This window comes from Corvus kubaryi, unplaced genomic scaffold, assembly GCF_017639235.1.
Source record: "Corvus kubaryi isolate FWS band 111438036 unplaced genomic scaffold, C.kubaryi_AGA036_p1.0 136, whole genome shotgun sequence".
Taxonomy (NCBI): domain Eukaryota; kingdom Metazoa; phylum Chordata; class Aves; order Passeriformes; family Corvidae; genus Corvus; species Corvus kubaryi.
The window spans coordinates 4,563,135-4,586,855 of record NW_024580670.1 but is presented as its reverse complement, the minus strand read 5'-3'; the positions used below and the strand labels follow the sequence as shown (position 1 = coordinate 4,586,855).

General features: G+C 41.5%; 1 protein-coding gene across 13 annotated transcripts in view; it reads left to right on the top strand.

Moving 5' to 3' along the window:
- MITF (melanocyte inducing transcription factor) overlaps positions 1-23,721 on the top strand; it is a 101,609-nt gene that overhangs the window by 67,827 nt on the left and 10,061 nt on the right. For 8 of the 13 annotated variants that reach the window (XM_042014098.1, XM_042014108.1, XM_042014164.1 and 5 more), the window contains exons 3-6: positions 14,249-14,476; positions 15,595-15,678; positions 17,027-17,122; positions 22,640-22,757. In XM_042014098.1, coding sequence (XP_041870032.1) covers positions 14,249-14,476; positions 15,595-15,678; positions 17,027-17,122; positions 22,640-22,757 — 526 coding nt within the window. Of the gene's footprint in view, positions 1-12,949; positions 13,120-14,248; positions 14,477-15,594; positions 15,679-17,026; positions 17,123-22,639; positions 22,758-23,721 lie in introns of those variants that run through there. The other 5 variants (XM_042014127.1, XM_042014136.1, XM_042014183.1 and 2 more) reach the window with 4 other exon arrangements.

Below are 23,721 nucleotides of genomic sequence, written 5' to 3'. Positions count from 1 at the left end.
TTGGGCAGCCCTGGGAGTGATATTGTCAGGAAAAACTTATTCCAGGTTACCAATATCAGTGATCCAGAGTGCTGTTGCCCTTAACCAGCATCTGTGTCCTGATAGCACCTAAGTGATGAACCTGCTTTTGGTGAGACAGCTTGTTTTTACTGAGGGGAAGACCTGCTGCTAGTTCTGCTACAGCCTCAGGTGAAGTAGGGCTGTACCTTTGACCAACGTTAACATTTCAGAAACTTCTTTAAAATTAATTCCTGCTTTATTAAAATAGTGCTTTAAAGTTAATTTCTGTCTTGTTAAGCAGAAAATTCTGGGAAGTGAGACGTCTATTTAAAAAATTGGCAGTCATCTATATTATCATAAGTTACTGACTGAAAAGTTGTCCATTGAGCTGTCTGAAAGCATTTTTTCTGTAGTATTAATTTGTCTATTATACAATTCTGCTTCCTGACTGCCACCAAAACCATACTCTGCTGAAATACCTGTGTCTCAAAGAAACAGTTTGCTTAGGGAGGGAATAAAATGACCTTGAATGAGTCAGCAGTTGTGTGTAGCAATCATAAGCCTTCCATCCTCTTTGCTTTCTAAAAGGAAATGAATTCTGGACCACAGGCACCATTCATTGCAGGGCACTTAATGGTCTCCATTCACATGAAAGTTCATATATTCCTTAAGGGTTCAGCCCTGTACGGTTTGCTGTGTAAAAGGAAAATTACTATTTAATCATGCTACTGTGGCTTTTCAAAAGAGTTTATCCTTTTCGTACACTGGCTTTTTGAGGGAAGAAAAGTAGTGCCTTCTGCTCTGGAGTGCTGCTTATGCAATCAGTGGTCACTCTGTGCAAAGTGCCACTTTCTCTGTGGGTCACTGTTCTGAATTGCCTTCTGCCTTTCCCTGCATCTAAGAAATGAGGAAAAAGCTTCCAGCCAGGGCTTCTGCAGGATTATCCTTAGAAAAGCCTTCTCTCTGAACTTGCACCTTCCCCAAGGAAATGTATTAATTCCGTTTGTCTGCTTTGGTTAAAGGCTGCAAGGACTGAGTTGGGTCTCAATGGCTCTGCATGATCTGAACACAGTATCTGGATTCTCCTCTCTGGATGCAGAGTGAGGAATGTGCTGACTGCCACTGGACCCAGGGAACAATGACAGATAAATGTTAGAGGAACACAGTTCAACTTTGCATTTTCTTCTTTGGTAGCTGCAATTCCAGAAAAAATGCCCAGATAGCTATTGCTGCCAGCTTTACATAATCGATAGGCAACTTGATGGAGTAAATCAGAAGCAGCTTTAGCTGTTACTCAGTCATGGAACCCTAGAATAATGTGGGTTGGAAGGGACCTTAAACATCATCTAGTCTAACCCCCATGCCGTGGGAAGGTGACTTCTTAGAAATCAGTTTAGTGGTTTTGATTGCATGGGTTGGTGTAGTCCTGCAAACATCTGTACCTGTGTCACAGGGAGCTGCTGTGGCAGGGCAAGAACAAGCAGTTGGACGTCAGCCCTGGCACCTTCTGGGGTTGGCTCTGCCTTCAGTGTGGAGCAGCAACATGATTTTGAAGTAAATTCCCAGTTGCCCTTACATATTGCATATTAGCTTATTTTTGCCCAGTGCTGTTGATGAGTATTAATTAGATTCTTGTTAGAGGAAATTAAATGAGGAGACCATGAGTCATTCAGCCACTCCTGGGAGTCCAGTGTGAGAGAGCAGACCAGAGCTGGTCTGAAACCAATGGCATGAAATGCATCATCGTGTTCTGAACCACTCCCCTGTGGGTCCCACATCTCAGACCACATTGTTGGCTATGGTGGATGTATTGGCATCTCCTTGGCTCCAGCAGATGTTCAAATACCCTAAACTTTTACTTTTCATCTGTTCAAACTTGATTTAAAATAAACTCTACAGTGTGAGCTAATTTGCATTTTTTAAGCAGTAAGATCTCTAAAAAAATTTATTCCATCATGTAAAGTAGTGACATGCTAAAATGGGTGGTTTATACTTGAGGTTTAAAAAAGGGCAAGGGAGGTGGGGAAGTCTGAGTTAAGATCTAGTTAATCCCCATCTAGTCTCTAATTACATCCCTAACTCTAGCATCTGGTTGCCTTGAATTGTGTTATGTTCCTATACAGTTTCTTGAGCAGCTAAAACCTTGTGTATGTTGTCCATCAGTGATGAGAGGTATGTTGTGAAATACATGTCATAATTTGTCATGTTTGTATTTTTCAGCATTAAAAGGAGATGCATGATTTTTTGCATAAATACAGCTTTAGTGAAAGATACTTTGCCTCTTTCCCCTTGTGAACGTCATTCTGTTCTTGCAATAGCACTTCAAGGGTTACGTTAGTGTGGGTCAAGTGTGGTTTAAAACAGGATTCTTCTGAGACCAAGCCTGGAGGCCCTGAATTTCTTTCTCAAAAGACATTTTGATCTTCTGACAAACTATTGCTTCTGAATTTCTCGGTGCTTCGTATTTGCAGCTAACCTTTGGAGAACTGGAACGATAACACACACTCTCCTTTGTGTTTTGTGAGTGTGCCTCCCCTGGTGAGTCGATGGCTTGTGCTTTTTTGAAGTTCAGATGAAATCATTAAAAAGAGTTTTCTGTAAGATGTTTGGAAAGGTGGAATTTTTCTGGTGTTATGTAATAAAATGTGCTTCCAGTCTTGCAGAAAGAGCCCTAACCCTTACCTTGACAGGACTTCACACAGGAGAGAATCAAGAGCTTGTAGTCCCTTGCTGGCTGGAGGTTTTATATTTGCTCATGTGCTGCAAGTGCTGCTGTGACAGGTTTGTGCATATGCTGGAAAAACATCATGGGAGAATTGCGACTGTCTCTTTATATAACCTATTTTTCAGTTTTAAAGTTTTTGTGGTAAGGAACATGCTTGTGCAACATCTGTTGAAGTAATGAACCTGAGTGCAGTTCTTTATTACAACTGCAATATAAACAGGGCTCCTGACAGCTGACTGGGGTTTTGTCAAAAGATTTCACTTGTTCAGTTGATGGTCCTGCCAGTGCCCCATCCTTTGGCCTCATCAAGAGTTACTTGTGTGGACAGCAACTTCTCATTTCACAGTGTAAATAATTATTTGCTTGCAAATGTGAAATAACATAAGGAGGAGGATTTTCAATAGCTCATCCCAGGAAGACGTGAAGGGGCAGGTGTGGGGAAGATTACAAAATCAGCCAAGGGGCTGTATCTTGTTTGTGTAGGTATAAAATAGATTGTGATGTCATGACTCCATGCATGTAAAGCTTGAGATCTTAAAGGGCTGAAGTGTTGGCATCCTTGTTTAATAAATGAGCCCATGTTACTCTTATTTTTTCTGGGAGCCAGACGGTCGCTACTGTCTGACTGCTACGGGAATAAGATCATGGGGTGCAGAGGTGAGGTCATGCAGCCTAATGGCTATTTGTCCTAAATATGTCTTTCCATTGCAGAATTATTATGGTAACATGCCTTTAGCTAAGAAATAACTAAAACACTAAATTCCATTGTGGTTTCTGGGTTTAAAATTAGAGGGGAATAAGCATACTTAATTTCTTACTCTTGTTACTTTTCATCTCTTGTGGCTGCTGTGGTGTCTGCTCTGGTATCTACTTTGTGAGTGACATGTCAGGAAAGAAAAGATGTGATGTTGCTTTATGGGAAAGTGTTGGATTTCAGTACTCTACTCCCAAGGAAGAGCCACCATCATTCAAAAGTAACCCTGACAGTGTTGGCTTGCAGTTTGAATGCTCTGTGTGGCATCAATTTGGCTCCCTGGGTTAATTCTCCTCCAGGGCGGTGTCATGCCACTCCACACAAGGAGTGACCTACCTTTGTGGCTTGCCAAAGTCCTCAAAAAAACCGCTGTTCTGGTATTTAGCACAATGCTTCAAATCAAAACCAGTTGGGTTTGCATGAAGGTGACTTGGATTATCTTACCTTAGCGGACATGATGATCAAGCCCTCTGAGGTACCAAAACTCTTTTATTGTAACTCAGTAGGTTTTAATACAGTCGTAAATAACAGCACAGCTCGTTGAGCAGAAGGATAAAAATCAAGGAGTTCAGTGGTAAGCCAGCTTGCATTTCCTTTATGTAAGTGAAGTCAGCGATTTATTATTATTTTAGGCTGTGTCTAATGATCATATTAGGGGTGTGAATAAAATGGATGTATCTGGAGTGCTTTATTCTTCTGCTTACTCAAGCCTTCCATATTGGGGCTGACATGAGACATCATCAGCTGTAGGCAAAGTGGTATAGAGCCCAGCTAAGTCCTTCAAATTATTTATTTGCTGTGACATGTAGAAGCTCAGAGCATGTTAGCAGTGTAAAACTGGTCTGAATTAACACAGTTTTCATTCTCTTGCTGTCTTCTGGGTGGCTTTGTGTGTTTGCTGTAAAGCAGATCCCCTCCAAGTGTCCTTTGTGCTGTAGCCAGTGTCTTGCCAAATGCTTTGTTAAAATAAATGGTCCTTCCAAAACTATTTTCACTCTTATTTTTGGGATGCTTCTTTGAAAGCTTTGGTAGGAAGACTCTCCAGTCAATGCTAAAAGCTGTTCCAGCATGCAAAGGTTGGGTTTGTATTTTCACATTCGGATCATGATTGGTGGCATGCTCTTGGTGTGCGCTCTGTAAGTGACCTTGAGAGCGGCCCAACATGTCCTGTGGAATTATGTGACTGATGAATGGAGCAGTCTTTCACTTGATCTTTTCCAGACAAGTAGGTCAGAAGTGTAGATGTCTTTGGACAAGTTAGCAATAAGATGTAGAGGTTGGGCTTGATGACCTTTAAAGGTCCCTTCAACCCGAACTATTCTATGACATCCTGCTGATGTACAGTGTGCCCCCAAAAAGAGGAGATTTTTTTCTGTAATAACCCAAGAGTTGTGTTTGAGTTTACAAATGGCTTTTATTTAAAGAAGAGAAGGATATAACTGTTTCTGTGTGTGGCATTTGGGTGTTTGATAGATTTTGATCTCATGCCATCTTTATGTCTCTTGTGTTTCAGTGCTGGATGTTGAAGTTTTGTAAATAAATGCTTCAGTGACCCACAGGCAGTATTCTGAACACCAATTCGTTTTCACAGGCTAATGCTGAGGATTTGAAAGACTTGTAAATCAAACTCCCTTCTTGCCTAGCCCCAAAATGCCAACAATTGCACTCCTCAGCACTGGAAGTTATCTCGGCACAGGTCTGTGTCCATATGCTATATATTTGAGCAACCCTTCACAAACCTTATAGTGACAAATGAGACCAGGTTTGAGGGTATGAGGTTTTAAGATTTATGAAAGCAACAGGTTGGGTGCTTTTCCCACTCTTATACTTTTTATTTACAGTTTGGGCAAAATAGCTAATTTTAAGTTAATTTTCACCTGTGAAAATCAGTATTGCATGGCACATTAAGAGAAGCTCATGCAGGGGCAAAGTAGATTTACTGCATTAAAATCTTGAATCTACTTGAATTTCATTTCTTAAAGTCTGGACAAGCAAACAACCTGTGCCATTCTGCACATGGGTAACTTTACATCTCTAGGAAGTCGATACTCAGGAATTTTATTTAAAATTCAGCATGTGCTGTCTCTCCTACTGTTTTAAGCTTAGCTCTGGTTGCTTTTTACCCAACATCTTTTATAAAACTGATTTCCGTTTTCTCCATTATTCATTTTCTATGAAAGGTGCCATTATTTTTACCCAGCCCCATTTGTGTTCTTCACATTTGACAAATGAGTGATGGATGAGCAACCTGAGCAAAACCAGGTGAGGAGAAGGATGCCTCTTCTCACCTGTGGAAACTACATCCTCAGGGCTTCTCAGCAGCTGAGGGAAAACTCATGTTTCTCCTTTTGTATAGCAGAGTGCATTCTGTCTTGGGTTTCAGCTCCAGAAATATACCCAGAATCTCCAAACCCTGTGCACATGTGAAGGCTGATGTGATTTAAGCTGCAGTCCGACCTGTCAGGGCCCTTCTGGGCAGAGGATGGGTATTCTGCACCTCTTCCATGCCATGGCAAATGCAGCGAGCTCATTAAAACACCCATTTTTCCAGCTGTCTTACAGTGCACCAGAGACCTGGGAGCTCCATGCTCTGTCCCTCAGGTTTAGCAGGGGTTACTGAGGGCTGGAACAGTGGCAGGGTCAGTGACCCCTGGGAAATGTCACTGACAGTCCTGCCCAGGCTGCCAGTACGTGACTGCCACTCCAAGCTGGCGCTGGCTGACGCTGTGCTTGGCAACCCCCAGAGGAAGATAAGGTTGGACAAATTATTTTACCCCGCTAATGTGACTCTTACAAGCCAGTAGGGATCTGTGTTAGAGTGGTCTGGTGAATCTTGTGTTGGGGCTGCTTGGGCTGTAGGAAGGGTGGGGAATTGTGCTTGTGCTATGGAAGGCTTTGCAAGGGAGAAGAGGTGGCTTCAGACCATCTGCCTGAACTGGTTTTGGGCTTTCAGGCAGCTGAAATATCTGTAGTCCTGTGACTGTGCTCCCTCTTGAATTCACATCTCTATGCCAAGTCTTGCAAGACATTTTGGAAGCAACTTTATGTCTATCTTTGACAATTGCTGTGAGGAGGAGTCATTGGTGTCCTACTGTGAGCAATCTGAAACCCTCTCGTGCTGATGCAAGTGCTTCTCAGCTTCCTTCAGACAGAGAAGGGTGGCAGAAGTGGACCTGAATATGTGGTGCTTGAATTAAGCTTTTCACTGTGGTAGTACCATAACTCAAACTTGTGTGTCAGATGCAGTTGTGTGGCTGCTGTTGTTCCCTGTGAAGTCAAAATATTTACTCTCTGAAGCACCTGGGGTAGGTAAAATCATTGCAAAAGATTTGTGCCTGACGTTTTATGGAGTCAGTTCCTTGTCTGTCCTAAAATGTTGCAGTGGTTTTTGGTATTGTCTCAGAAATTGTATAAAATAAAAATTTATGGCATGTGTGTTGGGAAGTAAACAGCTGAAATGTTGGTTTCCTAACAGAAAAGTAGCAGGACTTCAAAGGACCTAGTCCTGACTGAAAGCCACACTCATAGAATGGCAGCCAGCAGGCCACTAACTTGCAAATTACATCAGTTCCTATCTCCTAGAATACATTTGGCTAACCTTTCTTTAATTTCCTTAGATACCATTGTCATGTGCTTCTATAGCTAAAGCACAGTTTTTAAATACTAATCTACAAAAACTTTATTCTTGTTTGCTTCATGTCTTTCCCTTGGATGAAAAGTCACATTACGCAGAGGAATTTTTGGTGATGGACTAAACAATCCCTGATTGTGTAAATGATGATAATTCTGTACAATGTGCCTTTTCTTTTTCATAACTTTGTGCTTGAAGATGACTGTTGGATCCACTTACTTGGACTGCAATCATAATGCCAGATCTTAAATAACTTTCTCCTATCTGCTTTGGTTTTCAAGTGCAGAGGGGTTTGGGGTGAATTAGGTAACCAGAGAGTTTTGTTGTGCTAACTGATGTAGTTTCCTTGTGTTTGCTGTGTCCTGAGGTAAAATGATGGAATAAGCTCAGCATAGTTGTCATTCCCCAGTCAGTATAAGTTACTTTTCATCTTTTTCTTGCTCTTGGGCTTTCTGGTCAGTGTTGTTCTGGCCATTTTTCCTGGGTAATGTGCTAAAAGAAAGGGGAACAAATGTACTCTAGAGAATTTGGCATTAAGGGGAGAATGGCAGCTGGAGAAGTTACTGAAAAGATTTATCTTTTACCAAATTCACAGTGGCCCTATGGGGAATCAATTTTGATGGCATTATAAATGAGGTGGCTGTTCCATCTTGGAGAACTGGGAAGGTCTCAGCAAGCAAGAGGACTCAACTTCTCGTGTGAAGCTACTTCAGGCCGCTGACGTCTGTAGGGGGGAAAATGTGATGTTGTTGTTTAATGTTTGAATGCAGCATGTGAGAAGATGTCTTTGAGAATGAGTTAAACCATTGTCTGGTTATTTGGATTGCTCCGAGTTGGGTGGTAGGAGTGTACTTCCTGTCATTGCAGTGAAACCCACGGTCAATAGTTAATGAAGTTAATTGAAGGGGCTTTATGGTCTTTAGGATTTTCAGTCTTGGTGACCAAACTGTGGTGAATATGATTAATAGAATCTTGAACCTGTACTGGAAAACTTCAGAAGAGTAAATCACTTTTACTGTAAGTGGCACTAATTGATTATCTTTCTCATGTGTCATCCTCCTCAGTTTTTTTTCCTCTAGTCACAAAGAACGGTTATTTATACAGCTCCCTATTTTTGTTCAAAGTCCTAGAAAAGAACTTGTTCCTGCTGTTGCAGGGTTTTCGTACTTGGAAGTGATGGGTTGAAACAGCTTTGAAGCCCAGGACTAGCATGGTTAACAGGCATGGATGTGCAGTGGACACAGCTGAAGCCTGGAGCCCTTGAAGAACACATCAGTCAGTGGATGTGGTTTTGTATCATTTTTCTTTGGGTACCATTAATTGTTAAATGACACAGAATTCTAACTTTTCTTAAAAATCCCATGACATTTAGCTGTCTAGGCAACAAAAAGTTCTATTGAACCGAGAAAACTGACCAAAAAGTATTTTACTTGTAATTGTAAACTGTAACTCCTTAGGCAATTTGCTTGAAACAAATGGTCTTTTTAATTAAAAAAAAAAAAAAAACAAGGGGGGGGGGTGGGGAGGGGAGAAGAGTCTTCCTCCCCCTTGGTTCACTGTCCTCTGAACATCTCTGGTATGTCCCTGTGCCCGAGCCTATCTCTACTTAAATAGAGCATTGAGTGCTCCAGCTTTACTGTCACAGGAAGCTTCAGTGATGTTTTTGGTGAGAAAAATCTTCTGTGTGGTTTTGGGAACAGGAATATGCTCCTTTCCAGCTCGTGGGGGCCAGAACAGTGGGGCAGCCTGGAGCTGCTGGCATTGTGATGGCCTTTGGTCACTTGTGTTGCACCAAGAGAGGATTTTGGGGCATCTTCAGCTTTGCTTTGAAAGCAGCAGTACTTGGAGGTGTGATAAGTAAGATATTGTGATTTGAAGTAGTAACTGACATGGGAAAACCAACACTTGGTGTTCCACCTTGAAGAAATACTCTCAGCACAAGACCTGCTGGGTTTGTGCTTGCTTCCAGAAGTTACCCATTGCAAAGAAATCAAACCTGTGCAAGGACAAATTTCAGCAGTGTATGAGTAACCCAGACCAATTCACTGAGCCTGGTTACCTTCATCCAGATGTACCAGTGGCTCAGCGCTTGATCCTACAGCAATTAATTGACTTCCAGCTATGGTTGAGCTTGATGATCATAAAGGTTTTTTCCAACCTCAATATTTCTGCGGTTCTCTGACCTTGAAGTTTTCCTAGAGGATGATTGGTAGTAAACGCCACAGTTCATTAAATATTTTTATTCTGGTGTAAATTCCCTGTTAGTTTTATTGTTAGCCGTTTAGTTTCTGGATTACGCTGTGCAAAACACATTTACCAAGCCATTAGGCTGTCCCTGGTCTGTGCCTGCCCAAGAGTGAGCTCTCCTGGGTGCCTCTCCAGAAGAAGTTTGGTCGGTGCATACCCACTGGAAGTGGTGGTGCATTGCTCTGCTGCCTCGAAGCGCTGTTCCAAGTTCTTGCCATCATTAGCAAGTCGTTAGCAAATTAAGTCTGAGTGATTCCCAGCAAGACTTGACAGAAGGAGCAAGTATCAGCAGTATTGTTTCAGTTGTTTGTGTTGGCTTCATGCAGAGGAACTACTTGAGCCGTGTGCTTTGTGTTTAAATTCCTGAGCCCCCGATCACTTAATGGGAAATATTTTTACTTTTGGAAATTGAAGGAAGTGTGGGTCTACTCAGAGGTTCTGTCACTGTGTAATATAATGCAGATTTTGAAGAATGTAGTCTGAAGTACACCTAAAATTCCCACTGATATGATGTGTGTGCTTAAAGCTAGTGAAAGCCATTGATGAAATGTTTGCTTGATTGATACCAAACCCAAGGGCTGGGAATCTGCTCTGTTTATATGGGTTATTACTGTTCTTTCTGTGATGTGCAAGAAAACAGGCAGCTACTCAGATACTTGAACTGGATGTATGCACTGGAGTTAGCAGTAGATGTCAAGATGAGTGAAGGTATGAGAAAGCGTTTCCCCTGCTTCAGATAATGGTGTTCTCCAGGGTACTTCTAAGTGTGAGGGATGAGTGCCAAGTAATCAGGGTGGCTCCATCCAACCCTTTTCTAGCCCAGCTCAGCCTTGTAGGGCCTGAGCTGGGTTACACATGGGTGCAGTCAAGTTAATTTCTTTCTACTGCCTTTCTCTGTGCTTCATCTGAGGAAAAAAGATCCTTCTCAGTGTCAGCATGGCAAGAGCAGATGAAACTTGAAAGGCTGACAGAGAGACTCATAGTGCAGGAGTGCCTGATACTGGGGGCAGCCCATGGAGACCGTGGAGATGCTGCTGAGGTGGCATTGAAGGCTCTTCTGGAACTGAACCAGTTTTGGGGCTCTACTTCTAAGGCAGTGCTTTACTCTTGTAGCCAAATTCTTGTGTTACCCTCCTGTGATAAATTTAGCGTTTTTGCCATCTTGTCTTAGCTCATTTCTGAAGTTCTGCAGGTGATGATAATAATTGTTACATTACTTCTTGTTTGTCAATACCAAAATGCCCAAAAACCAGTGTTCTACTCAATTGAGTAACTGTGCGCCAAAACTTTGGTTGAGATTGCTGGAGATAGAGGTTTGGAGATCCAGAGGATTTGGTTTCAAGTTGATTTATTTTTCCTTTCATGTTCTCATTCAGTCACATTTCTTAGGAAGTGTATCCAAACCAATAATTTGCCATCTTGCACTTTGTGTCTCATGAATTTGAATGAACAACAAGAACTATTCTTCACCCAAAATGCTAGAAGGGGCTGAGAACCAAAATTAGATCTTAAGTCAAAGCTTTTATTTATGGTTTCAAGTTCAGGGTAGTGGAATTTCATTGTTGGGGGGGTTTGTTTGCTACTCTTTGCTCATGAGATATGTTGTCAAAAAGGAAGAATGCTTTATGGCTTATCTGCAGGGTGACTCTGGGGCATCTTGGGACATTTGCCCAAGAAGGCACATTTGGGTTGCCTTTGCTGTAGAGTCTGCAGAATAGGATGCTCTAGGCTAAAGGCAGTCTCAACAAACAGCATGGAGTTCATTAAGGTAGTCCCCACCAGATTTCCGTGATGGAACTCTTAAGGCAGCTCAAGAGGGCAGCCAGTGACAAAACAGCGAATCAAACTCAAGTTTTCTCTGTGTAGCCAGTTGGGCCTCTCAGTCAGAGCAGGAGCAGTTCAAACTGGTACATCTGTCCAAGAAGAAGCACATTTAAAGCTGCTTCAGTCCTGTGGGAGCTCCTGTTCTTGTGGGAATTGTTATCACGTGCTCCTCCATTTGGAGAATAATTGTATGTGCTTGTATTTGAATGTGGAAGTGTGCTTGAGCAGCTGTGGATTAAAAGAAATATTTAGTCCTTGAATATCATCTTTGTGTCATTTTGGAGCAACTTAATGACAGAAAAGGCAGTTCTCTGTGTTCTTTGGTTCACTACTGGACTTGTGTGAGCTTGTGGCATGTGAACTCAGAACTTGCCTTCCCTGGCATGCTGAAAGCAGCACAGGCCATTAAAAAAAACCCTAAATTAATAATTGAGTAGCAAAATAAAGTATTTTAGTGTAGAATAGCACAACAAAGTCAGAGGGGGAGTATGTTCTTGTGAAGTAAGTTTGTGTTTTGCCAACAAAAATCCTGTCAATTAGGCAGTGTGTGTTTCAGGACTTGACACGTAGTGGATTCAGTTAAGTGTTTTGGTTTATGTTATAAATAATGTAGTATTTGATGATACAGTGTTGAGATGTGGATCTTGGAGCTTTGTTGGTCTCTCTCCTTGGAGTATGCAGAGTGGACAGGTGGCGGGTGCAGAAAGGAGGGACTTTGCCCCATCCCGGGATGGAGAACAGCAGTGACACCTGATGCCTGTGGAGGAAAAGGAGTGTGCAGATTTTGTCAGGCGAGGAGGGCTTGTTCTTTAAAATAACATATTCAAAGATAAGGGTTACATAAATAGCTTGTTTACTGCCGACTTCATCTACTTGGAAGAGGAAAATTTAGTAAAAACCAGCCTTATCTGGGTAGTGTAGCTCTTAGCACTGATGATAGGAAAATTGGTAATGCAGTTTGGGACTGACAAAGTAAGTGCTGTACTTATCACAGCACAGTGTTGTCTATTGATACAGTGCAACAAAGCAGATTAAACTCTCTAGAAATGCTATCTTAGTGTGCTTCCCTGGGAGCTGAGGCTTCAGAAGATAATGCCAGTTGGGCACTTTTTATACCTGTGTTTGAGTACAGACTTGTGTCAAGGAGTTGGATAGAATGAAAAAATTAGTTCTGGAAGGTGGAGGAACTGTGCCCAAGTGCAGATAAGTGCACTTGGAACATGCATTAGCTCTTTGTCAGCCATTCCTGAACTGGGAAACTTCTTGCAACTCTAGGTTGAGATAGAATTAATGGCTTTGAAGCGCCAGGGAAGCTGAAGATGGGGTAGAGCCTTTTCAGGTGCTTCACATTCTGCTGCCAGTCCTGGGTTGTGCTGCAAAGCTGAGGACAGGACTGCAGAGCCCTGTGGGTTTATCCAGGGCAGCCACTGCCAGGGAATATGTGTTAGGCTCACAGGGCATTTATTCAGTTATTTCTTACTCTGTACTTAAAAACTTTTAACCTTCCTGCTAAAGAAAACTACCATTGTGTGTTAGTACGACTGGAACGAAAGCTGAATAGTGAATTAGCCTTGAGCGAACTGTCAATCTGACTTTGATAGCACATTGCTTAAAAGGTCCTTTTATGTTTATGAAAAAGCATGACATCAAAGCTGGGGGGAAAAAAAGATACCAATACTTAAAGCTTAACTTAAACTTGCATAACTTCCAAGAAGAGGCCTTGTGTGAACTGTTTGTTTCTCCACTTGCATGCTAATTAGTGTAGGTTACTAAAAGTCTGAGCAGTGGCCATCAAGTTTCTTCTGCTCTTCTGGGTTTTGTTGCGCTTCCATATGTGGATCCCTCAAACTGGAGTAGCATAGACAAAGGATATTGCAGTCTCTTCTCTTGCAACCTCTAGGTAGCATGCTGGAAATGCTTGAGTATAACCATTATCAGGTGAGTTATTTGAGACTTGTTGTAAAACCTGTTGCTAAGAAGGTGTGCAGTGTACAGGAAACCCTTTTCCTCTGGTGTCTTGGGTTCTTTATTTAATTTCTTTCACACCAGTAAGTGAGGGCCATGCATGGTCTCTTTTAACAGCAAAAGTTCACTCTAATGGAACTGTTCTAAAACAAAATAACTTCTCAGTGTATTGCTATATTTTGGGTTGATTTCTACCTTCCGAAAGCAACGTTAATGATCAATGAATGGTAACAAAGAGTTTCCAGGATATGGTGGAAAATTTTAATGGGGGAAAAAAATGGCCTTTCTTCTCTTGCTTATTTAGGGTGTGCAACAGTTGTTCAGTATGAGGATTTTCATATTTTGTATGTAAAAAATTTCTAAGTACTGAGAAGCTTATCTTAAATACAAAAATAGCTGTTGCTGACGACAGTGATTGATCTGAACTGAAACACTTCTTTTCTTGCATCTTATTTGCATGATGTGTTTATAAACAGGCTGTCTTATTTGTATATGATTTATGCTGTATATCTGAGATATAAATAATCTGTAGGCAGAAAAAGGTGTCTTCCTTTCTTCCTTTATTTTAACCAAGGTATTAATTTAAAAAAACCCCAAACATTCAAAACCTAAACCACTGATAACAAACCTGTTATCTCTCTGTTATTTGACAGTGGATTAAGGATAGCAATCCATACTTCTTGGTTTTAATTGTTAGCTACTAACAAGTAAAATGAGTCCTGCAATACTACTCGTTTCTCCATATTTTAGTGAAAACTAAATGTCACATAGCTGAAGGTCTGAACTCAGAACTGACTGTTCTGGAGTGTCTGTAGGAACTGAAAACCCGAGCGTTGGTCTTAAGTGAGAAATCTCACGTTGTAGAAAAATAGCTGGAACTTCTTGGTGTAGCGACAATAACTCAGTTGTTGAAAGACCGAATCATAAACTGATTCCTTGCTACCAAATGCCAGTTTGTGAAGCACTGTGGACTTCTCGGAGCTTCACAGGTTTGTGCTTTGTCAAATAGGTGGTCCTTATGTCACAAATGTATAGCTCAGGTCCATAGCACCTGCAATGATGTCGTAAAACAATAAAATCCTTTTTAAATTGTGTTGTACAGGTGCAGACTCACCTTGAGAATCCAACCAAGTACCACATTCAGCAGGCCCAGCGGCAGCAGGTAAAGCAGTACCTCTCTACCACTCTAGCAAATAAACATGCCAACCAAGCCCTGAGCTTGCCATGTCCAAATCAGCCTGGGGATCATGTCATGCCACCTGGAACGGGGAGCAGCGCACCCAACAGCCCCATGGCTATGCTCACCCTCAACTCCAACTGTGAGAAAGAGGTAAGAACTCTCCTGTTGGTGTTTCCAGTAAAATGGAGTTGTAATCTGCTTTAATTAAGTTGTTTTAAACCATATTTGCTCACTGTATGTTCTGTTTATCTTTTCTGTTCACTGTGGAAATGTAACTGCTACTTCTGTGTCCACCTGATTAATAGATATTTTTGGCAAAAAACCCATGTCCCTCTAGCTTCCTCTTGTTTGAATTATTTTAGCTAGTTTATACTTACTAAAACTACTTTTCTTTTTCCCCATCCTATTCCTTGATGCACACAGTGAATAATTGACCTTTGGAGAATACAAAGCAGCTTTGTAAGATGTAGCTTTCTGCAATAATGTTATTTATGGCTCATTCGTCTAGAAAGTGCAAAGAGTATAGCAAAAATAACTGCACAAAGCTATTTTGAGATATTTTAGGTATTTTTATGGTAAAATTTGAGTAAGTCTCCTGTGTAGCTGGAGGGCCAGATTATCCCAGCTAATATGCCCTAAAATGTTACTGACTGCTGTTCCAGTGCTGCAAATACAGGACTTCAATAGCCTACGCCTAGAAGTCCTTTGCAATCTTGTCTTAATCTTTGCTGGCAAAAACTGAGTTAGGCGTTACATGTGTGCTCAGGCTTCAAAGGAAAATGGTTGGGAAGATATTAACAAGTATAAGAATCATGTCCGAATTTTTGTAACATGAAAAGTAGGAGGCAACTGTAGAGTTCCTCTTGTCCCCTCATTCCCTCCTTCAAGCCTTTGTGCCAGATTTTTAGTACAGATGCGTTCCGTGAGCAAAATGTTTCGCAGCTCGGAGAAACAGTTATCACAGAACGTATTTTGCACATGCAAGGGAAATACTTCTGCTCCATAGTTTCAAAAAAAATGAAAATCAGATATTTCCATCCTATTGTCCCAGTGTACCCAGACAATTTTTTCTTGAGGATATTTACAGCTTCACTTTGCTGTGTCATCGGGAACATGTGTGCATGACACTATTTAATTCGTGCTCTTTTTGGGACTGAGACTGTGCCATGAACTCGGATCCATGCTTTGCTTTTTCTTCTTCTTCTTTTTTTTTTTTCTTTTTTTTTCTTTTCTTTTGTTTTTTTTTTTTTTTTCCCTTATTTCTGCAGGGATTTTATAAATTTGAAGAGCAAAGCAGGGTTGAGAGTGAGTGCCCGGCTCTGAATACACACTCACGAGCATCATGCATGCAGGTACTGGATGACACAGGAGGTGGAGCACAGTTCCCCTTTCTCATGAGCATGTTTCTTTCATGATATGTTGAAAAATAAACTTGCCCCACAGTGTCTTTAAGAAGTTGAATATAGGACGTATTTAAGGTACAATACAGCAATGTTGTTTATTAGCACTGATGTTAAAAGTTGCTTGAAGATACCTGGAAAAGGCTCGTGCTGTTCTAGCACTGTCACGCCACAGCAGAAGAGCACATCAACCATGCTTTAAGGTCTTGTATCAGGAAATCTTTTCTAACTGGATTTTCCAAGACTGCATGGATGTGGCTTTGCCCTGATAACCTCTAAGTCCACATTTCTGTGCAGATCACACTTGCGTTTTAAAAAATTTTATGAGAAGGCTTTAATCCATCTGTGGTAACTCATCCTCAGGTGGAAAAAGGTGGACCCTTTTGTATTTTCATTATTTTTCTTAAAACTAAGGGGTTTTTATTTCTTACCAGAATCAGTAACAAGACTTTGGGTATGGGCTGTAACTGTTAGTTCCTTTCTTGCCCTCACTTCCAGTTGATGTAATTTGTTGTGATCACACTTTCTGGAGCTGATAAAAAAATCCCATGTACTGCTACTTTTACCATCACCATTATGCATTGATTTTGTAGATCTCTGTCATTTAAGCTCCTTTTTTATAATGAGCAAAAAGGAAATAGTCAGTCCTGCCCTGAAATAGTCAATTCTGCAGGACAATTTGGAGCACGTGCGTGGGTGCTGTGAAGGGCTGTTTCCTCCTGCCTGTGCAGGAGCTTGTGGAGGCACCTTCCAGCCCAGCCTCGGAAAGAAGATGTTTTGTACCACCTAAAATCAGCTCTGAGCTGCCCCTGAGTGGTGCTTCCCAGGAGGGTGTATGAGGGACACAAATCCAATGGATTCTGCTGTTGAGGGCCAGCAGCAAATCTTTGCTCCCTCTCCTTCCCTGCAGGTGTCCAGGGCTGTTCCTGTCTGTGCCCAGGTTTTGGTCCCATGCAGGGAAGAAGTGGAGGAGAGGCAGCGATGCTGCAGTGGGGAGAGGGAGACGTGTCCTTACAGTCACTTATTCCACGGGCAGCTTCCTCCTGTGCTGTTGCTGGGAGGAACAGTGTGTCCGTGGGCAGATAGTGCAGGGTAACTGCTGGTGGGAGGAGGGAGTTGGACCATGAAGCATCAGCTCTGCCATGACCCCGGTATGCTGCCTGGATAGCAGAAGTCATGGCTGAGGGGTTGCACAACTGCACAGGCGCCTCTGCTGTGGGGCTGAAGTGCTTTGTCAGGCTCCTGTGTCCCAGTGATGCTGAAAACTGTTCTGTTTCTTTGTCCACCTTTTCTGCTACAGATGGATGATGTGATTGATGACATAATCAGTTTGGAGTCCAGTTATAATGAAGAAATCCTCGGCTTAGTGGACCCAGCCCTGCAAATGGCAAACACGGTACAATGGTCCTTTCCTTCTGGTTTCCCTGTTAAGTCTAATTGTTTCTCCTTGAGAGGAAGCAAAAGTGCAGCAGAACTTTTCTTCCTTGCAATTAAGTAGTTATTGCATTGTTCCATGGAGTGTAATTGGTTTTTCTTTGAAGATCTTAAGGTAATACAGTTCCAGTGAAAAACATGAATTTAAAAATACGAGTTGGAGTCAGGTTGAGAGACTACAAAGGACAATTTTGCTTTTCTTATTTTCAGGTTAGTGGTGAGAGGATTGCAACAGAGGAGTAAACTGCTACCAGGAGTAGTTCATTCCCACTGATATTAAATATTGCCATGGACTTTATACTTTGCTTCAGAAAAGAAGGAACCTCTGGCATCCCAGGTTCCTGAATGTTGTCATATTTGACTAAGAAATTGTATGCTATGTGTTAGCATCCCTATCCAGAGACACTCTCTGTTATCTCTAACATCACAGCTTTAGCTCAGCCTGTGCTCAATTGGAGAGAAGTCCCCAGCTAGATGACAGCAAAGATGTTACAGAATTTAGCAGGAGAAAAAATAAATTAAAAAGCAATCTTCGAAACAAACAAAAGGGGAAGGAATACAGAAGGTTGAAAACTGAACAAGGCAGGGGACATGGGAAGCCTGTGATAAAAGCCAAGAACACAGAAGTGCAGAAAGCACTGAGGGAAGGCACAGGTTTCCTCCAAGTGGCTCTTTTGGTTTGGTTCACATTGCTTTGAGAATTAATATGATCGTACTTCTGGCATAATCTGATTTTGATCTTCTGTGGAGGGTAGCTCTGGTGAATTTTTTGCCTTAGGCTTAAATGCTGTTAGATCTGGCTGAGTAGATGTCTGCCAGTGCTGGCGTCTGCTTCTGTTTTATCTAGTGCCAAAATTTACAGCTTACCACAGAGCATTGATTTTGTGGCATAGGTTTACATTTGCTGACAGTAGTTGTCTGGTGTCATGTTAACCTAGTCCTGTGCTCCCACAGATTCCCACAGCCCTCTCAGAGACGTGGTGGATGACGCAGGAAGCGGCCCACCCGCTTCCCTTTCTAAATAGTGCCCTTTGGGTACACAGGGAAATAGCTGCACTGTCCTGCTAGAGAGAATAAATTTTCCTTTAATCTGACTTGCAAAGTGCAGCTGTCCTGGAATTTGAGAGAAAACCTCAAGAAACGGTCAGAAGATAGCTTTCAAAAAGTTAATCTGTTTTTCAATTTTTTTTTTTTTTTTTTCGTTGAGGGATGAGGTTCTTCTGGAGTCCTTTCTCTGAAGTTCCATTGGGTTGGGACAATTAATTCAGAAGGGACTTGGATATCTTTGTGTTTTTCTTTTTCTCTTGTTTCACAGGGACCCCAGCATGGCTCTTTGCTTCCAGACAGGGACAGAAGGATACTCTGCACTCTTTTGGTGCAAGGAGTGCCTGTAGTCAGTGTTCAGGGTAGTCTGCATCCCTCCTGCTCACTGCCTGGCAAGAAGCCTTGTAAAGACTGCCTGATCCACATTTACTGTGGAATTTCAAAGTTTTCCCACTCTGTGTGGTGAAGTTTGAAAAATAAGGATATGAAACAAATTAGGACTTCTTTATTAATACATTTAAATAACTTGGAGGGAAAAAAGCATATTTCAGTCTCTGAATCAGCCTGGTACCAATCCTGAAGAGATGGAGATTGAACCATGTTTCTCAACAATTGGTTTAGGGAAAAAAATGAACCATGCACTTTTCTTTTGGGACAGAACTTAGCTCTTAAAACACACAGCATTTTATTAATAAGGAATTAGTGCCTACAGACTGAGCTAAATCGAGGTGGGAGAAATCAAGGGAGGAAATGGTCTCTGAAGAGACACAACCTATAAATAGCTGTGCTGAGACTGTGACAAAGGCAGTTGTTGTTCCATAACCAACAAAGAACAAAAGGACCAGTTTGTTACAGTTGATGACAGTACTTAATTGATAAGCAAAATCAGAGATTTCTGTGCAGAGCAATCTAAGGAAGTTTCCAAGTACCTCGAGTTGAAAATGGCCCATTGCAACCAACTGCTTGTCAGAGTGTTTGTCAGCTTTGGTATTTGGTGGAATAAGATCTGTGGTGGAAAGTATCACAGAATGGTGACTAGTTTATAGAGAAGGTTTTCTGCCTAGATATGACCTGGTAATTGAATTAATGAGTACTGTGTAAAGTGCTCTTGTGGAGATGGCAATTAATTCATCCAGCTAATCAGCTCCAGCCAGAGCCTGGCATAGAAAGCTCTGTCTAAATGTGGCTTTCTTCTGGAATTCAAACTCCACTGTAGAGGAGTTTTGTTACAGGGAGTGCTGCTGAACATGTTCTTGTAGGTCAGGGAACATCACAATACATTGTGGGCTGCGCAAGCTGGGATGCAGAATCCATTCCAGTGTGTACTGGTACCTTAGAAACAGCCTTGTTGATCACACAGATGATGTCTCAGTGATTTTAGACAGAATGTGGGTGCTTGTTTTGTTGGAGTAGTGGAGGAGAAATGAAAGCCTCAGACTCCCATGAATGTACACTATGATGAATCTGCAGTCATAATTACCATATTTCAAATTTCTGTTATATAAAAGCCATTATTAGAAAAAAAAGAAGCAGATGCAAAGTGAAAGGAAGATTGAAATTTGTTTTACTTAGTGTGTTTGTGCAATTTGTGATACCAAGACCTTGAAATATGAAATCTCACAAGTGAAAGCATTTTCAACCATGCTGTTTCAATGAAGATAACACACTAAGCCTGGCATAAGCCACTCTTCCTTCATTTGCTTTTTGGAAGAATAAAGGTGGATGATCTGGCTGATGCTGTATTTAAATTTCTTCTTAGCCAGAAATAGCTGAGAAAGCTGTAAGGAAAAACTATATTGAGGTTGGAAACATGCTAGAATTTGGAGAAGACAGGGAAGGAGCATCCTTAGCTCCAGAAAATTCCATGTCTTTCTCAAAGTGTGAGATGCCATCTTCCCTATGAAATGGCTGTGGAAGTTCTGACATTTTCCCATCTTGTACTTGAGGATGGTGGTGAAAGGCTCGAGGGTCCTAGACCTGAAATGTTTGCAGACAATGTGTAATTTTTTCCAGTTTCTTCCAGTAAGAATAATTTGAAATAAATGCCCGGGTGTCACTGCAATGGGCACATAATAAACCCCTTTAGGGATTTTTTTTGCCCCATTTAAGTCTAGTGGCTGCTTCTGTGTGCTCACCACACTGCTGTCTTGTACATCTCAAGCCAGTGCCCTCAGCACAGGGGTCCTCTCCCCTTTGCCAGTTCCCTAAACCCTGCACTAATGATTATTGGGTTTACCTTAGTCAACTGATTTTATTCCTCTGGGAACTGTTATGTAATTGTGAACTGAGGATGTGCCTTGATTTTAACTCACCTTTAGCTGCAGGTATTTTATGTGAGGTGACCCAGAGTGTTGCATGTACTTTATGTTTTCATTTGGAAGGAATTAATATGAGTTAGTCCCAAAGATGTGACTTGCAGCCGTCCTGGAGAAGAGGCCTCTCAGAGACTCATACCGAGCATGGACCACGTGTAGGAAAACGTTACAATTGAAGCTTTGACCTGTGGAGTTTGGATGCTAGGGAAAGCAGTCAAAGAAAGAAGCTGATCAGTCTCTTTGCTCGTGGATCACTGATTCAAGTGGAGACTGTTGGCATCTCCCTCCCCCGAATGTGAATTTCCCTGATAAGCATTCCTGTGGACAGCCTTTAGCAGCCATGCACATGTGCACATTCAGCAGTTGCTGCCTGCCTTCACTGTCCCCTTTTGTGGTCATTGCTCACACTGGTCCTGTTTATTGACATGGAAATCTGGCATAGTGTTGGACACCTTTGGGGAAAAAAATCAATCACAAACTGTTGTAGCCATCAGGGTCCATCTTGCAGTAAAGAAAGCAGCTTGGTGTTCTCCATGTTTCTTTACAGCCTGGCTGCTTTACCCAGGCTTTGAGATGCCAGTTTCTAGTTTTCTAACAAAAAATCTCCTTTTTTTTTTTTTTCTAAATTCCCTGAAATTCCTAATTACATTTCACATGTCTGGTTATGAACTTCAAGTCCTTGGGCTACAAACAAGGTCTTTGTGCTTTCCCCATGCTTAGGAGCATGAATAGGATGAGCACATCCAAGTCAGAAGGGTGTGTAACGCTCTCGCTGTGCCGGTGTCAGGGATGTGTTTGGGGGACCCAAAGAGACAAGGGTCAGCCTTGTAGAGCAGTGAGTTTGAGTGGTCACCCTGACACTGATGTGGGCAGGTCACAACCAGGACAGCTGTGATCTGAGCAGCATTATTCGATACTCTTTTTTTTTTTTTTTTTCTTTCTTTCTTTCTTTCTTTCTTTCTTTGCTAACTCTCAGTGAGAATTCACTTACATTTTTTCCTCTGTCTCTTAAAGATTGAGTCAGGGGACTTTTGTGTTGTCATGGGCCACTATCTGTTCTCAACAACTATCAGCATGGCTTCTAGCTGGTGGTACTTTACATATCAACTCCTATTTCATCTGCTTCCATATGGCAGAGAAATTTTCTTAGGTCCCAGTCTGGCAAGGCCCATCAGTAGGAGTTTAATAGTCCTGGCTGTGACTCACTGCATTGTATTCACCAGCATTATTTACATGGGTGTAAAGTTAATACTTACTCTAATCTCTGCAGGATCAGTGTCTTGGAGGGATTGGTTTTCTTTGCAGCAGTGATGATAAGAAGTGTTGCCCCTCAGATAAGATACCAGAGTGTTTTATACCTGTCTTTTCAAAAACAAATAAGAGATGAGATAAAGGTAAAATAATCCACTCAGGATAATTGCAAGCTTCTTTAAATATGTTTCAATATAAAGGGGTAGGTTTGATAGGTCTTGTTGAAATACTGTCTTATTTCTGTATAAAGCTTCTTGCTTAAATACCTAAAAAAATACAGCAGAGTGAACAAGTAATTGAGGAAACTTACTGTAAAAATAATCTTCCTCCTACTGATGCGCGTTCTTGTTATGTAAGGCGAAAAACAAAGTAAACTGAAATGTTTTCTGTGTAGGTAGCTTTCAAATCACATGAAAAATGTGATTAATTAATACAGTGTTCTTCCTCCAGCATGTGACAACTTGCAAAGTACTTCCACTCACGTATCCCTGGAAAAAGGGGAGGGTTTCTCTGGGAGAGTTCTGTAGGCTCTTTCAGATACCAGAGAAGTTCTGGGGATATAGATGTAATAGTTTTAGTGAAAAATAAGGAGCAACAATCCAGCAATATCATCAGCATTTTACCTCTTCTGTTACCTCTTAATATTTTAAGTCTGCATACTTTTGAGGAGAGAGAACAGAATTTTCCCAGTGTAGATGTTTTATCCCTCATGCCTGTGCGTATCTGTGAATTTTGCTGACCTTCTTGCAGGCTCTGTTTGCACATGGAAAAGAGCACAGATTTCTTAGCACTTCCTGACTCTATTCTTCTGTACAAAGGCATTCATAAAGGCAAACCAAATGATCCTTTTCCTTGTTTATCTTTTCCAGTTGCCTGTGTCTGGCAATTTGATTGACCTTTATGGCAACCAAAGCATGCCTCCTCCAGGACTAAACATCAGCAACTCATGTCCAGCTAATCTTCCTAATATAAAAAGGGAGCTCACAGGTAAATACATCCAAAATACCACCTTGGAGTAATAATATCATTGGTTTGAATTCAGGTGATACTGGACATAATTTCTGTTAAGAGAAAGAATATATGGGTGAATAATTACTTTTAGCCTGTGTTCATGTGTGGGCATGTGTGTGTTCACTGTCAAAAATTCAGAAAAGTCCTTAATTGTTATCGTCCCGCCTGCACGTTGAAAATACTGTGTTCCAGGAAGCTTCCATGCATCTCTTCCAGAGCTGTTTTCTAGTTTGGGGTCACTGTTTGCTCTGTCAACACCAAACTTTAACTAAACTTCACATCTGGAGTCTCTGTGGGATTCATGTCAAGGAATGATACACACTGGGGCTTTACTTCAGTAGGGGTGGGCAGTAGTGAACAAACAACCTGTTATAATGTGAAATCTGGACATGTAGATCCTTTAAAATGTAAAATTAGGCACTTGGGGGATTGGAATTTGATGATCTTTAAGGTCTCTTCCTACCCAAGCCATTCTATGATTCTATGAATATGCATCACTAAATTAAGATGAAAATGATGTGTTCCTTAAATTTTTTTATGCTGGTTCCTGCAGCAATGCTCAGAACAAGCTGTGGGAGGCAGGGGAAGGAGAGTGGGACACTAAAGCCTCTTTCTCTCAAGCACATGTGTACAGGAGTGAGATAGTTTGAAGCAAAGTTTCATATTCTTGCATGTTTTATTTCTGCTTGCTTGGAAGGATATAACCACACATAGGGTACATGTACAAGGTAAGGTTGAAGAGATGAATCAGCTGAACAGATGGAGATCCACTCTAGAACTGATGGCAAAATCGTATTAATGGCCAGAAATGCCTGTTCTTAAGCCCAGCAGAGTCACTGACTATGCAGTAGGGTAGGGGCCCGGTTTCTTTCTTGTCTGTCATCTTTCTGGGTTTCTGTTGTGAAAACTCACAGGCTGACTCAGCTGCAAAGCAGGTTCT